Source organism: Ictalurus furcatus, chromosome 20, assembly GCF_023375685.1.
Source record: "Ictalurus furcatus strain D&B chromosome 20, Billie_1.0, whole genome shotgun sequence".
NCBI classification, from domain to species: domain Eukaryota; kingdom Metazoa; phylum Chordata; class Actinopteri; order Siluriformes; family Ictaluridae; genus Ictalurus; species Ictalurus furcatus.
In genome coordinates, this window is record NC_071274.1 from 18,745,985 (window position 1) to 18,762,925 (window position 16,941).

General features: G+C 41.3%; 1 protein-coding gene across 1 annotated transcript in view; it reads left to right on the top strand.

Moving 5' to 3' along the window:
- Positions 1-1,352: 1,352 nt before the first annotated feature.
- ncana (neurocan a) overlaps positions 1,353-16,941 on the top strand; it is a 69,718-nt gene continuing 54,129 nt past the window's right edge. The window contains exons 1-2 of the mRNA XM_053651318.1: positions 1,353-4,250; positions 15,734-16,111. Coding sequence (XP_053507293.1) covers positions 4,067-4,250; positions 15,734-16,111 — 562 coding nt within the window. The 5' untranslated portion in view covers positions 1,353-4,066. The remainder of the gene's footprint in view (positions 4,251-15,733; positions 16,112-16,941) is intronic.

The window sequence follows — 16,941 nt, forward strand, 5'->3', positions numbered from 1 at the left end:
CGTTGGTGTCAATGGAGAGAGCATGCCCTTCCCAGGCCTGTAAATAAGTCTCTCTTTAGCGCTCCCTTTTCTTTCAGTCTCGCTTAGTCTTTATTTATCTCCCTGTCTCTTTCTCTTTTCACTGTCTACCCTTCAGTCTGTCCTAGCTGCTTGTACATTAGCCATTAAATTTTGGCTGCTGTCCCAAGCCATGATTTGACATTTTCTCACACCAAGTCCTCCTTCTTCTTCTTTTTCTTCTCTCTCTCTCTCTCTCTCTCTCTTTCACTCACTCCCCTTAGTGCCTGCCTTCTCTCTGTCTCTCTCTCTCTCTATCTCTACCCAGCCCCCTCCCAGTTAGGACTGTACAATGATAGCATATTGTGATTACAAACATACATACATACACCATAATCACAATATTCCTCATAATGTCACAGGAAAAGAACAAACATGTGTATGTAAATATTTCAGGAACTATTGCCCATATCCCAATACCAACAGCTCCTGGAACCCATGTTCAGTCCTGTCCTGAGGTTTGCATGTTCACCCCAAATTCGGTCCGATTCCTCCAGGTTCTCCAGTTTCCTCCCAACTCCAAAGAAAACTTTTGCTGGTAGGTGGACCTGAAATTGCATCTTGGTGTGAGTATGTGTGGGCATTAGATACTATATATGGGCATGTAATACATCTTTTTAGTGATTCGAATAACTGTATACTGAATTTCCACCATGGGGGACCAATAAAGGTACATCTTATCTCATCAGATCTTATCTTAACTTATCTGTCTTCGGATTGAAAGCTGAAGTGGGCGTGGCCTAAAGTGGAAGATTGTTTTGTTTTGTATTGTTTTTTGAATTAAATATGAACTCTGCCACTATGACTCCAGAAACAAAACCCAAGTGGTCTGACAGTTCTTCAATCTCAGCTACATCACTCGAAAACATAACTGGTTTTAACTAGATATGTGCTTTTTTTTTTAATCCTGCTCATAAGTTATTATTTGTGTTTGAACATATCTATAATATTTATAACAAATTTAGCTGGTTCCATTTCACAAAATATGAACAAACTCCTAGCCCAATTTAAACCACCACAACCCTAAGCACGCTACCAAGCATGTTAAAGTCCCCAAGAAATCAAAATTGAAGTTTTGTGGCTTTTAGTATGAAAATGTTAGCCTCAAGGTTATCTAGTGTGCTCCAAATCAATGATAAACTTCGCATTTAGAAGATATACGCGTTCAAAATTTACAGTCTCTCTCTAACACCGATATGGATCAACAATTTTGATGACATCATTCTGCACCTCAGCTTCTCATCAGATTTTCTGTCCAGTCAAATGCTCTCTAGAATCTGAACTGTCCCGCCCCCAACATTACAAAAATCACCTTGCCGAAGTTGCCATTGTTGAGTCAGAGAGTCATAAATGTGTCCTTAGCTGTTCGATCTAGAGGTTGACCGACTGATCGGACTTATTTGTTGGCACCAATACCGATTGTTGGAACTATCGGTTATCAGCAATAATCAACACCTATAGCTTTTACCGGTTGCGTCCGTTGTGGGAGCGGTTGAGAAGGGTCCGCTGTCATTATACAGTACGAGAGCGGCCTCTAGAGGCGAAATAAAAACTATCGATGACCAAGTTTGTCGTGTTATTTGAAGTGTTTTTTTTTTTTTTTAAATTCATTTTGGATGTCTCTATTTTTATTTGTTATTTGGCGTGTTAGTTTTTGGTTCAGTTTGGATGTATATATTTTATTTACTTTAAGATTTATTAATAGGTGATATATATTAATATTTTTTTATATTTTTATAAAATGTATTTATTTCATTTAAAAAAAGTACAGTACATTTTCATGCTACATTTCTTGCTACAATTTTTGTAATAAAGTTCAGCAATATTGTACTTTGAGTGTTATGTTTTCATTCAGGATCGGTTTAAAAAACTATCGGCAGATTAATCGGTTATCGGCAGGTAGGTACTGTCCAACTCGGTTATCGGTATCGGTAAAATCCACTATCGGACAACCTGTAGTTCGAACGCGCGCGTTTTATTCCATTTCCCAACTGTAACTTGGTTAAGAAGGAAATGTCTTGAGTTTAATCACGTTAAATTTTTTTCAATTTCGATTTTTTGTCAAGTAAATTTTTGTCAAGTTTCGATTTTTTGTCAATTTTTTGTCAAGTTTAGCCTGGGCTGTGAGGTAAGCTAAACACTATTAGCTTTTTTAAAAGGGGGGGAGCCATTCAATATGTCCCGCCCTGACTTTACGTCAACACACTGAATAATGCTGCATATTACAAGGCAGTTCACAGGGACTTTTACGAACATGGCCAGGAGCTTCATATCTGACCGCTCACTTGATTTGAGGTAAAAACCTGGCAAGCTTTCTAAAAACAACAACAATGATGCACCTCCTATTCGTATCCATATTTGTATCCATTTAGGACACATTATCTGCGAATGAACGAATGAATGAGTAGAAACTTTTTTGGTCAATAATATAACTTCAACACCCACCGAACTTTTATCTGAAGCCTTTGTGACAGAACAAAACTGTGGCGCATTAGAGGACTCAGCTGAGGTCTGCCATATGCAGTTTGCAAAAACCAATATAGAGATACAGATTAACAATCAATATATCATGCAACTGTTCATCTGTGTTTTTCTCTCTCTTTTCCCTGGATGCTTTTTTTGGCGGCTCATCTGTGCTTTATGAGGCTCATGCCCTGCTCTCTGGCAGAATATTCTCTCCCTCCGTCTTTTTCTTTGGCATCTGGTTACTGTGCCCACATGATGCCCGTGTGATGTCCGTTCAGTGGCACTGGGCCCTCTCCACATGCATAATGGATGGGCTACATAAGCTCTCTTCACACTTGCCTTCTCCCTGCCAAGAGTTGGGCTGGCGAAACGCAAACAGGCAAGCAATGTGTTCAGAAAGCCAATCATAAACCACACACACACACACACACACACACACTGTCATTGCTCCCATGTATCTTTTTAACAAGCTATGCCCTGGCTGTCGTCTGTCCTGCAGCTTATTCATGCTGTCATATACAGTAAGAAGAACTTAAAGGAGCAATATGTAATTTTTAGAGCATGCAGTTCTGTTTTATGAGGTGGTGGAGGACCTGAAATGTAAATCAGAGCTTGATATGAAGAAACTAGGGAGTTCCATTACATTGAAATTTTGAAAATTCAGTGATTACTACAGGTCTAGGAACACCTTTAAACTTTATAAATGGCACCTTTAAAGCTGCAGGCTATGGTTTTTTTTGTTGTTGTTGTTGATTTGGGGTTTGTTTGCTTTTTGGCTGCAGGGCTTGTGTGATGAGACAAAAAAATTATACGTTTAAAAAGAACCTGTAAAAGGCAGCATGACCACCCACAAAGAGAGAGAGAGGGAGAGAGAGAGTTTTTTTTTTTTTTTTTCTTGAGCAGAGGCGAAGAAGGAAAATGCAGAAAAACTGTGTGTGAAGTGTGTGAGTGCCAGATAGAAGGAAAACGGGAAAGACAAAGAGAGAGGGAAGGAAAGGGACGCAAAGCTCATTAACATTCAGCATGTGCCACTACCCGGGCCACCTGATTGCTATTCTATATTTGATTAAAAAAGTGAAACTTTTTGTACTTTCAACACACATTTACATTCATCTTTCCCCTTCCTCCTGGTCATAAAGGACATGCAGGAAGTCTAATAAACCCTGGTGTTTTTCATTTTTCATCAGGACTCTGAGTGTGCCTCATCAGTTAAGTGTGTGTGTTTGTGTGTGTGTGTGTGTGTGTGGGAAGGCACTCGCGTTTCATAATGCCCTTACTACTGACGAATGTCACAGGTCGCCTCTGCTGAAAGAGGCTCTCGCTTTTCAGTCTTATCTGCCCGGGTGAGTGTGTGTGTGAGCGTGTAATGATATGCTTGTGGAGATGGCAGCGAAAGAAGGTTGGCTGTGTTCACGCTGATGATGAGAGATTGGTGGAAGGTCAGGGTGCTAGTTTATAAATTATCAACACAGGCTTAGATGGGGAAAGCAAACGAGAGAGAAAGAGAGAGAGAGAGAGAATCTTTTGGTGGAATCTTTTTTTAATGAATGTCTTTTGTGTGACCCTCAAACAGCCAATAAAGCTTCATTTCGGATTCAGATCACAGCGGTGTTTCCAGTATCTTACAGTATACTCTCTCTTTTTTTTTTCCCTCAGGATGGGGTGTGTGTGTGGTCCCAGTGGGCTGCAGGCTCTCGTAGTGCTCCTGTATCTCTCCACTGGATGTGGTAAGTTAAAGATGTGTCTCGCTTCATGCTGCATTTGAGGAAAAGTCCTGAACTTGTGTAAATTCACATATAAAGATGCTCACTAATATGAATCTCAAATGATTGATTGAGTGATTGATTGATTGATAGAATTTGAAGCTATATATGCCTGCGTTGTCAAGTTATTTATTTAAATTGCAACCACAAATTTCATGAACTCGGTTGTTTCATATCATTGCCTAGAACAAAAGCAATATAAAGACATTCTATACGATTGTGTGCTTCTAACATTGTGGAAGAACCATATATGGGAGTTGGGCAGTTGTCCACAAACTTTTGGCCTTATATATTGTACCTCAGAAGTGCTCGGAATGAAGTCTCTTTTGACCTCAAAGGGATCGATCTAAAGCAAATACTTGTGTATATACAGGGTAACTCATTAAAAGTGTTAAGTGTTCGTTTGCGTCTCGTTCATGCACATTTATTTGATGGTATTTGCTGAACTTCAAGGAACTCGGAGTTCACCCATCACCCATCATTTTCTCCCTAATTTGTTCTCCCCTATCACATGACCACTACCTAACTAATACGGTAAGGGCTAATGCTATCACATTCTTCTTCCGAGGCACGTTAAGCCAAACCCACCATCTTTTCGAACTGCTGCTCATGCGACGTCAGGGGGCGGCGTAAAACCCTAGGAGGACAGCGCTATCCGACTACTCCCGCATGCATGAGCTCCCAGACTCGGCTAGCGTTCCCGTGATTGACGGGGAGAGAGCGTATCCCATCCACGCTTTACTGTTGCGCCACTCCGGCGCCCCCTGAGCAGGCTTTCTGAGTCGAGAGGGCGTTTTTTTATTCTTTTCCCCTGAACTGTCCGTTCCGACCTCTAGAATGCAGCAACGGAATGACCTACTAGTGCCACCTGATTGGCTTGGCTTGCTCACGTCGGTGGTCTCGAATCGTTTTGCATTTCACGTATTGAGGTCACTGAAACGTCGGTAATGAGATGAAACCACTTTAGCTGAGGCTCTGCAATGCCTGAGCTGCGTTACTGGAAGATTTAGCCCACGTCCCGATTGGGAGACCATTTAGTCATCGTTTTTTGTTTTGTTTTTTCTCGCAGCTCACCGTAAACTTTGCCTTTTACAGAGTTTTGCGGTGAATAAATGTTATTCGCAGGTAGCTGATCAACGTATGGACCTGACCATGAAGAATTAGCCTTTAGCAGTTATCGTGTGAATCTGACCGGACGTTTTAGTTTGGTTTTGTCTATGAAATGATTTTACAGACATGATAAATGAGGCCCATAGTTAGTGATTAAAGGATCGTCGGCGCATTTCAACAGCTTCCTGTTGAAGTGTCGTAAATCGCTGTACAATCCGTGTGTGCTTCGAATAACCTGTAAGCAGTCCAGTATTGTACTTACATGCGTGAGGAGTCGTATAGATGAGCCGAATCTTTCTGCTCCTCGTTTCTGAGAGATGAAGCACGCTGGACTGTAGTTAGACATCGGTGCTGGTGGATCATGCTGTGGGTTTTAGTCCACTTTCCCTTTCAGCCTCACTCAGCCAGGCATTTTATTAAATGCCCCATAGCAGTTGGTAGACTTCACAGGGGGGCTGATGGGAAAGTGAGTTCCCTGCCAGGCCACTTTTATTCTCCTGTATGTCCAGACCAGCAGAGTATAGAACATTAGGATATAGCTCACAGATGGACTAGGCGAGAGGTTTATTGTTCAGGGTTTTTCAACTGCTGTGAGGTGGCTCAGGAAATAAATGTGTGTGTGTGTGTGTGTAGATGAAGCAAACCACCGTGCGAGCTTTCTGAAACGCTGCTCAACCATTCGCGATTCAGCCACGTAAAACTGTTGCTCTTTGTGTTGTTGTTTTTTTTTTTGTGCTCTTAAAACGTCCTGCGATTGACGTCGGCACGCAAACGTCTCTGTATATCCGTTAAAGTATTGGCACCCTCGACCGTGTCGGGGCCTCTTGTCGATATTCAAACACACTCGCTGTGTATCGTGCGCAACGATTTACCCCGTAGTGACGATTTTAACGCCAATTGAGACTCGTGCGTTTTATATATCCGTGAGCTGTACGGAAACTCTTCCTGTCTGGATGAGTCGCGTTATACAAAACCCACACACACACACACACACACACACAGAGCCAGGATAGGTTTGGATTTGTTACCAAGTCATGGCTGCTTTTTGATGGAAAAGCACTATAAGATTGTGTGTGTGTGTGTGTGTGTGTGTGTGTGTGTGCATGCTCATGAAGTCTGCGGAAATCAGAACACTAGGGGAAATAAACTCGTTGCGTATTTCCTTTGTGCTCAGCAGTCATAATCTGACACATCTGTTCACACACATGCACAAACACACATAAACACACACACAGACACACACACACCTTTGAAGTAGGTTTGAAAAGCACTTCAGTCTCACCACTGGCTGAAACAGTAGAAGTGGCATTTTAATTATTCACACAGGGATTGATGGCTGGGTGCTGTCTACATGTTTTCCTACCATATGTCTCCCTATCTGCGTTTCTGTCTCCCTCTCTCTCTCTCTGTGTATTACTGTCTCTCTCTTACTGTCACTCGCTGTCTCTGTCTTCCTCTCTCTCTCTCTCTCTCTCTCTGTGTATTACTATCTCTCTATCTTACTGTCACTCGCTGTCTCTGTCTTCCTGTCTCCCTCTCTCTCTCTCTCTCTGTGTGTATTACTGTCTCTCTATCTTACTGTCACTCGCTGTCTCTGTCTTCCTGTCTCCCTCTCTCTCTCTCTCTCTGTGTGTGTATTACTGTCTCTCTATCTTACTGTCACTCGCTGTCTCTGTCTTTCTGTCTCTCTCTCTCTCTCTCTCTCTCTGTGTATTACTGTCTCTCTATGTTACTGTCACTCGCTGTCTCTGTCTTTCTGTCTCTCTCTCTCTCTCTCTCTCTCTCTGTGTATTACTGTCTCTCTATGTTACTGTCACTCGCTGTCTCTGTCTTTCTGTCTCTCTCTCTCTCTCTCTCTCTCTCTCTGTGTATTACTGTCTCTCTATGTTACTGTCACTCGCTGTCTCTGTCTTTCTGTCTCTCTCTCTCTCTCTCTCTCTCTGTGTATTACTGTCTCTATGTTACTGTCACTCGCTGTCTCTGTCTTTCTGTCTCTCTCTCTCTCTCTCTCTCTCTCTGTATTACTGTCTCTCTATCTTACTGTCACTCGCTGTCTCTGTCTTTCTGTCTCCCTCTCTCTCTCTCTGTATTACTGTCTCTCTCTTACTGTCACTCCCTGTCTCTGTCTTTCTGTCTCCCTCTCTCTCTCTCTCTGTATTACTGTCTCTATCTTACTGTCACTCCCTATCTCTGTCTTTCTGTCTGTCTCTCTCTCTCTCTCCCTCTCCCTCTCCCTCTCTGTATTACTGTCTCTCTCTTACTGTCACTCCCTGTCTCTGTCTTTCTGTCTCCCTCTCTCTCTCTGTGTTTTACAGTCTCTCTCTTACTGTCACTCCCTGTCTCTGTCTTTCTGTCTCCCTCTCTCTCTCTGTGTATTACTGTCTCTCTCTTACTGTCACTCGCTGTCTCTGTCTTTCTGTCTCCCTCTCTCTCTCTGTGTATTACTGTCTCTCTCTTACTGTCACTCGCTGTCTCTGTCTTTCCCTCTCTCCTCCCTCTATAAGAGCCATATTGAGCAGTTTGACCAATTTCTCTCTCCCACTTACCAAGCAGCTGTTGCCATGGTTTTGCCTGGTGATGGCTGAGGTCTGTGTATGGGTGCAGATGTACAGCTATGTGTGTGTGTGTGTGTGTGTGTGTGTGTGTGTGTGTGTGTGTGTATGTGTGTGTCAGAGAGAGTGAGAGACATAGAAATATTAAAGGATATGGGTAGGTATGAGGACAAGCTGTGCATTCAGTGGCCTGGGAATATTAATGCATAACCCCGCTGTGTGAGTGAGACAACTTGGGGGAAAGAAAAGAAGAAGACGCGGGGTAGACACTCGAAACGCTCTGTTTGTGACTGTTCTAGTGAAATGATGGAACTGACAGTACATGATGTGAGAAATGAGTGATGTATACGAGATGTGAGAACAGCATGGGCTCTCACCTGCGTGTGTGTTACACTCCATCCGGAGGAAAAAATGAGTGGATTTTTGAACAATAGCAAGGCTTGGGGGGAGGGGGAGGGGGGAGGTGGATTGTGGGAAGTGTATGGGGGGGGGGCGTATCTGCGCACTGAAAGCCGTTCTATCTAAATGCAGATTTGAGACAGATTTTTTTTTTTTCATCTTTACATGGTTAACATATCCGCTGTTCAAACACTCTGAAATATTTTCTGTCCCCTCATTTTGCTTGAGCCTGCTTGTTTTAAATATCAGCAGTTTAGTTTGCTCTCACAGTCACAATTGGATTCACGGCACAGGTGGATGTCGACACGCAGCCGGCTGAGTCTACTTGCAGTTCCTTATCCTGGATGATTAAAGTTTGCCTGAGAGAGAGAAAGTGAGAGAGAGAGAGCGAGAGAGAGAGAGAGGAACAGTCTTTCGTCTAAATGTGACTTTTGTAACTTTTAAGAAAGGTGCTGTTGTTGTTTTTGCTTCTTCGTATTCCGAGCTGGCAACTTCAGTCCAAATATTTACACAGGGAAAGTTATACCTATTCAGAGTTGTGGTACATGTCTGCTTAAGTAGATTTCTTTGGACTCTTTATTCAGATGATTCAAATCATATGTCGTACGTGCCTCGGGTGTTATCACTGTTTCCAGGACCGATAAAATATCAAACTTTCTGGCCGTCTAACATGAGACTAGGCTAGTTTGGTGTCGCCAGCCAAGAGGAGGCACAACTAAGTCATCATTGTATGGGTTTAGCTGCTACAGTGCCATGCAAACTACATTAGCCGTCCTTATGCTCTGCTCATATCATGTACACGTAACTTGGAACTCATATAGACATTTAGTGTACGTTTACACGACAACGATGTACTAAAAACGTTTGCGTTTTTGAAATGTTTCGCCTTACAGACGACAACGTTGTCAAAACGATCCCCGTTCACACGGATCTACGAAAACGACTAGAAACGCTGTATTATACACGCCGGGTCAGTAGCTGGCGATGTCAGTTTGTAAAGAAACACTACACGCCTGTGCACATAAGCGTTCACGTCAACGTGTCCGCCTTATCGATCCGGGTAAGACTGCTCTATGAACAAATAGAAGTAAACGGAGGGGCCGCAGTTTTTCTGGATAAAAAGCAAAATAACGTTTATATTTCTCAAACGATTTCAATGGTTTATGATGTATGTGGAGTACAAAAAAAAGTTCTGTCTCCAGTTACTTAGAATCTCGATAGTTAGACTAGGAAAATGATTCATTGTCGTAAGGAATTGTGAAAACTCACGCTTGTCAAACATAGATTCTGCGTATTTTTCTTGGTTAAGAAACGCTGAGACGTCCCTAATGTCATATAACGGAATGTACATGAAATGTGCATAAAGGTTTTTTTCATTGTGGAAATGGATTTTTCTGTCTTCAACCTCATCTTTGAGCTTTTCTTGTGCTCCAAGTCAGAATTCTGTTAATAAAGCTCGTTCACTCTTAAATACTGAATAAAAAATCCTAATAGTGCATCTTTAAGTACAAATAATTGACCATCGCTGCATCAAAATGGAACCCAGTAGGCAAATACAAATAAAGCAGTGAGACACTGGCAGTCGATCTGCTTTCTATATATTATTAGCAGTGAAAGGATACAGATACACTCCAAAACAGACAATTACAAAGATAATTATAAGATTTTGAATAACCTTCGTGGGCGTAGATGTGGGTTAATAATTTGCCGTTTGTAACGGATGCGTCTCCGCTGGTCGTAGTGGTGATGGAGTAAATCTACACTTTGTGGGAGAAGCGTCAATAAACTCTCGCACGTTGTTTTGAAGTACTCGCGCGCATGCCTAAAGACACGGAAGAACACGTAATACGCATGACGTCATCGTTTTCACAAATTCTCGTTTTTGAATGTTTACACGGAGACGATAACGGCATCGTTTTCAAAAGCTTGCATTTTCAGGTATATCTTGTGTATACCCATTTTCCCCCTCACGCTAACTGACTGTAAACTAGCGTTTGGAAGATTTGAGAGCTGTCAGCCAATAAGAATATTTTCCTGTAAACCCTGTCTGATCGGTCTCGCCTTCTTGATCTTGTCTTCTTTTATTGGCATTAAGTTACGTAGTGAAAAACCGTTCCAAGTGGAGAATGATTCAGAAATCATAAAGATAAACTCTTTGGGGCTACATCCCCCGATCCCCAGGCCAGGTTACACCCCTGGTATAGAAGTATCTGAGACAGAATTTTTCCATTGACCTTTAGACACAAGCACAATTTTTTTTTCGAATTTCAACTTCATTAATTTAACAACATGTCGTCCATCTTCATTATTCAACAGCCTGTAAAATAGCACTTGATCCAGAACGTCATATTATTTTACATTTTATCTTTTCATATCGTGTGCCACCAGTTAATTCATTATGCACACAGTGTAATGAAGCCACGAGATATTAAATCGAGGTCATGAAATCATAATGTGTACATGGATGAAAGCTATTTAATCACACTTTTTTTTAATTTGCTAGTTTGAGTTGTCAAATGAATAATATACTGCCAACGTTGGCATTATTTTATCTGGTGTGCTCTCACGTGACCATGAGTTTGAAGGATAAGCTGAATGAGTACTCGTCTGCTACACTTACAATTTACTTTCATTTCATTCATGACTTTATATGGAAAAAAAAAAAAGAATTATTATTACTTTCCCAGGCAGTGTCTCTGATTAAGATGCTTCTCCTCCAATGGCTGATGTGTGGGAAAAAAATCGTTTGATTGACTATAAATGATGCAACGCTATTAATGAATTACTAGTGTCATATTTATGTATATAATACCATCCTTAACTAGAATCATTCCTCACTTCAGAGTTCTACCTTTTCAGATTTGCTTATTTTAAATTCTGACTCAATGATGACACCATGTTTCACAGCATGGTGGAGTTCGTGAAGTTCAGTTACAGTACTGGTCAATTCTACGATTAAGTGCCGTGTATATGGATATAAAAAGTCTACACACCCCAAGAACAGAACATCCCTCCAAAATTTAAGAAAAGGACAAGACAAAAACTTACCAGGGAGGCTGCCAAGAGACCTACAGCACCATTAAAGGAGCTGTAGGAATATCTGACTGATCACTCTCATGTTGCTTGTGACAACAACCGCTCGTATTCTTCACATTCGCCTGGGCTGTGAAGTAGGGTGGCTAGACCCCAAACCATGTGGCAAAATATGTTACGGTGTGATGAGATCAATTCGAAAAAGGAACAATAATTCTATAATTCCAAAAGGTGTGTTGGTGCAGAAAAAGCACCAGCAAAAGAACACCATACCCACGGTGAAGCATGGTGGTGGCAGCAGTATGCTTTAGGGCTGCTTTTCTTCAGTTCTTCAGACAGAACTGGAGTTTTTAACAAGGTGGAGGGAATCTTGAATAGCTACATACAACATACCAGTCAATTTTAGTGCAAAACCTTCAGGAGGTTGCTAGTACGCTGAAGATGAAAAGGAATTTGACCTTTCAGCAGGACAACCCAAGGCATACATCCAAATCAACAAAGGAATGGCTTAACCAAAAGAAGATCAATGGCCTAGCCAGAGCCTGGACCTGAATTTAGCTAAAAATCTTTGGGGTGACCTGGAGCAGACTGTGCACGGGAGATGCCAGCACAATTCGATGGCTCTGGAATATTTTTGAAAGAAAGAGTGGGAAAATATTCCCAAGTCAAGATGTGCCACTCTGATAGACTCATACCCCAAAAAGACTGAGTGGTGTAATAAAATGAAAAGTGTTAACAAAGTATGAACAAAGTATTAGTTTAGGGGTGTGCACACTTATGCAACTTGGTTATTTTAAGGGGTTTTTTTAATTATTATTCTAAAAGTTTCTGATTGTTTTTCATTTTATTTGTATATTTTTCAATTGCACATTTAAAGTTGAGAAAAGATCTGACACCATGTATCTAAGTGTCATTCTTTTACTTCACAAAAACCTGCCATTTTAACAAGGGTGTGTCGGCTTTGAATATCCTTTGTAATTTTACTCATTCAATCTTTTTATTAGGTCTTTACCAACATCTCTGAGAGAAATGTTGACCGTCCCGAACACTTTTGACCCCTTTCTACTGTTTCTACTCATTTCTCTGTATTCAAAACACACACTAGCTAAATTGCTAGCCTCTATGATAAGGTAGTCTCGGTTTGATGTCCTTGTTTCCTAGTTGCCTAGCAACAGTGTTCTTATGACTACTGTATACTCACTTCTCACTTCAGCGATTGTTGCCTTGCTATTTTAAAAGCACAAATTCACAGATACCCCATCGTCAGTTATTGTAAGATAGCCAGCTCTGGTTACGCTGAGAGCTCTAATTATGGCCTAAGCATCTTACAGAAAGAAGTAAACAAAAGTCACATGGTTCCGAATCTCTTTATTAAGCTTTATCACACACAAACACACAGTCCACAGAAAAACTCTGATTAATGTGACCGTGAACAAAGTGTTGACCTTTCCACTGACTCCTTTCTCTCTCACCATGATCAGGCCATCGGTCTCCTGTCGAGTGTGTATAATGTTGTTGACATCAATCAGTAACCCCACTTTCATTACCACACACAACACACACACACACACACTGTTATTTAGTTAATTATAATATCTCTCAAAAGCAGTGACAGGAACGAACACATCACTAGAAGCACAGTCATCATTCTCGGTTGCCAATACATCCTTACTGTAGATAGACACTGGTACAGACCTTGGAAATCTACATTTTTCTGTTTACCTCATTAAGCATTTTCGCTAACGACTTCCTTAGGTCAATGCCACTGCCACTTTAGCGGGCATGAAAACTGCTCATACGGCCTTGCATGTCTATGGGACTCCACCGTACCCTGATTAAACCAGCTGTAACTCTCTTTATGTTCCACCGATTTTCAGTAAATTTTCTTTCTTATGGACGTCTTACATTTCTGTCTATCACTGGTGACATAAATATACATGCTAATTACCTTATTACATGACAATCTAACCAACTGCTGAGTATAATTTCTGAAAACTTGCCCAAGTCGAATTCAAGATATAAATACACATGTGTAGCAAGCACTAGCACCGATTTGAATTCAAATTTTTGAGTTGAACTGAAAAAATGACACGCAAGATATTAACATTGCACTAACAATGTTTATTGAAGAAGAAAAATCTAGAACGGACAGTTCTAGTGTTTCAAATAATCCAGTCGTAGTCAGTAATGTGGGAGATCGAGACGCTTAAGCTGCGTAAGCTGAAACTGAACAGTGGTAAACTGAAGGTCTTTACTAGCGGGTTAATTAACTCGCCCCAAACACATTTACATTTACATTTACGGCATTTGGCATACGCCCTTATGCAGAGCGACTTACATTTCATCTCATTTATACAACTGAGCAATGGAGGGCTAAGGGCCTTGCCCAAGGGCCCAATAGTGGTAGTTTGGCAGTGCTGGGGCTTGAAATCCTGACCTTCTGATCAGTAACCGAGAGAGTTTAACCACTGAGCCACCACTGCCTAACACATCCTCTCTCTCTCTCTCTCTCTCTCTATATATATATATATATATAGAGAGAGAGAGAGAGAGAAAGAGAGAGAGAGAATGCGTTATATCAGAGGCACAAAATGGTCTTAAAAGGACAATAATATCATTTATCGCGATTATTTCTCGAACAAGACATCGTCCAACAAAAGTAGATAATGTGACAGGCCTAGTCTTGAGCAAGAGTTTTGCTGCTGTTGATAACATCACGCTAGCTAAAGCCAACAGGTCTGACAATTGAAGCTAACTTAGTTACTTTATGATGACCATAACCTACCTGATGAACTAATTCAGAGTTAGAAATTTTGAGTTCAAAAGCTACGTCTGTCAATATTTATATGTGGAAAGTTACGCGTATTTTGAATTCAGTTGCGTAGGTGCACGAGTCGATTTTCTGGGTGCGCTGTTAACATTATGCAAATCATTTGCATGCAGTACAGCACACCTAAGAAGCTGCCTCAGTTCTCGAGACTGGGTTTTCCGATAGCGTCCACTATAGACCACTGCCTTTGCTTTTCAGCCCTATGAAAATCAAGGGATAGAAAATACGGACTAAAGAAGAACGAATAACAAATACGAACAGCGTTTCACAATGAGGACGTCCCTCGCATCACCGTATCAATTTTCTTCTCATTTATAGAAAATCCACTCAACTTTTTCCTCATTGCTCATTCCGCTCGCTTCACAAGTCATTTGAAAATGAATAAGTTCCATCCACTTTGTCGTGGCGTGTTGCGATGCTGCCAGTGGGAACACCAGGTAATAAGTATGATTATTCTAAAACACTTTCTTCAGAACAACCAGAATGCTTCTGTATATTATGATTGTAAAAACAGCTTATATAAGGAGCAAGTGAATGGATCTCTATGGAGCTTATGCTTGACTCATGCATGCAAGTGGTACAAATATCCTCAGCGTAGAAAGAAAATGGCGTGAGTGCATGTGACGGATCCGAGTCACTCGTCTTATGGAGCTGGTATGGATTAAAATGTTGGTGGAAACATATCACTGTGACATAGGCATCAAATAGGGGTTCAGTGGAAAGTACAAATGATCACAGTCTATTTTATTTGTTGAAGTAATGTTTATTCTCTTCTGAGGTAAGGTGAGTAATCATCAGTACCAAATATGGCGACCGCGACAAAAAAATCCCGTCTGAGAAATCTACTTGTTATTTAATATACGTTTATACGCAAATCTGACCGGTCAGAAAGTGTCGATTCGTTTTCCATAACAATGGAGATCAAATTTGAACAGTAGTTCAAATAACAGATTTATTGTAATGTGCTTCTTCGAATACTGTAATGTTATTGCTTCTATAAAAACATCTCCTACACAGGGTCTTAAGCCGAATAACAAGCTAATTAAAATACATGTTGTTATTTATTTTAGATGGAATGAAAAGTTTTATGACTATATTTTTCTGAAATATTGATTTATTTTACTCAAGCAAAAAATGTGGACACCTTGCCCCAGATTTAATTATTCTGTGGTGTTAAAGGATGCAAAGTGTTTGAGTGAGTGAGTGTGTGTGTGTGTTTAATTATTTCAAATGCATATTTCAATTTATTAAAAAAAAAACATTTCAGTCTATAATGTCTGTGTTCTGCCTTTCTATCTATACCTATTGCTCTCTCTTGCTCTCTCTCTCTCTCTCTCTCTCTCTCTCTCTCTCTCTCTCTCTCTCCATCCTTGTATTTAGTGTTGCATGTTTAATAATACTTTTTTCACTCTGTCTGTGTCACTCTGTCTTTTTCCTAAATTCTTGATCAACTTTCAAACACCTTCGCGCTACTCACATGTTAAATAGTCTAATTTTAGGTCTTCTTTTTCCTTTCATGGCAGGTCTGATTGAAGCAGAAACTCTCGTTACTGTGCGCAAAGTAACGCACCTCGCAGTGCAAGAGCCTCTCGCAGGCTCCGCCCTCCTTCCCTGCGTCCACACCCTGCCACTCGGCTCCTCCCACCAAGGTGGGACTCCGCATGTGCGATGGAGCCGTCTTCAGGGTGACACAGAGACCACTGTGCTCACACTCGAGAACAGGGAAGTTCGCGTACAGCGGGCGTATGAAGGACGGGTCAGTCTGCCCGGGTACCACTCGAACAGTCTAAATGTCTCGCTGGCTCTCTCCCAGCTCCGCACCAACGACTCTGGGACCTTTGTCTGCCACGTGACTCTTGGGGATACTTACGAGCAGGACACCGTCACACTGGAGGTTACAGGTGAGAGTAAAAAAAACAACAAAACAGTGAATGGAGTGTCTGAGTCCAGTAACAAGACCCATTTTATTTGTTATTGAAGTGTGCCAGTTACCTAAAAGTAATACAAACTCATACAAAAAGTTTTGCCAGTTTATTAGGTATAGCCTCTAATTAAATGTGGTATACAGCAGGTATACCAGCATGTCTAGCCTCAGCTCTTTGTTTGTTTGAGCATTGCATTGGGTAAATGGGTGGATTTAATGACTTTGAGCTTAGTTCTAGCATCTCCCAAACAGCTGTTAACAAATCAACAGCTTGTAGATCGGGGAGGTCAGTGCACAATACATGGAAAAAAATCATGAAAGCAGACACACAGGCAAATCACATCCCAATTCAAGCTTAGAAAGCATCACTTATTGGACTCTGGGTCTTGAATTGGCTACAACAGACAGTGTCGGATGCTGCTATCAACAAAGAACAGGAAAGAGACTCTCCAGTGGAGCAGTGGAATGAGTGTAAAAATGCTGGCTGGTTGATGAATCCATGTTCCTCCTGCATCACGATGATGGAAGGATGCGGAGCCAGACGGAATGACATGGCATAACCAAGCTCATGTTTTCATGGTTATGTGGTTATGACTGATCATTCAGACTATTAAAATGGAAGAAACACCCATGAAGGACAGGAAAGGAGGGGAAAAATGAGACAGACTTCCTGAGACCCTGACTGTTTGTCACAGGAAAGGTCCACCCCTAACCCAAGGATCATGATCAATGAAATGACCCTTTCCTGAATTTCTAAAGAAGGAGGAGGAGGAGCTCTGGTCAGCGTGATACAGCATAGGGAATGTG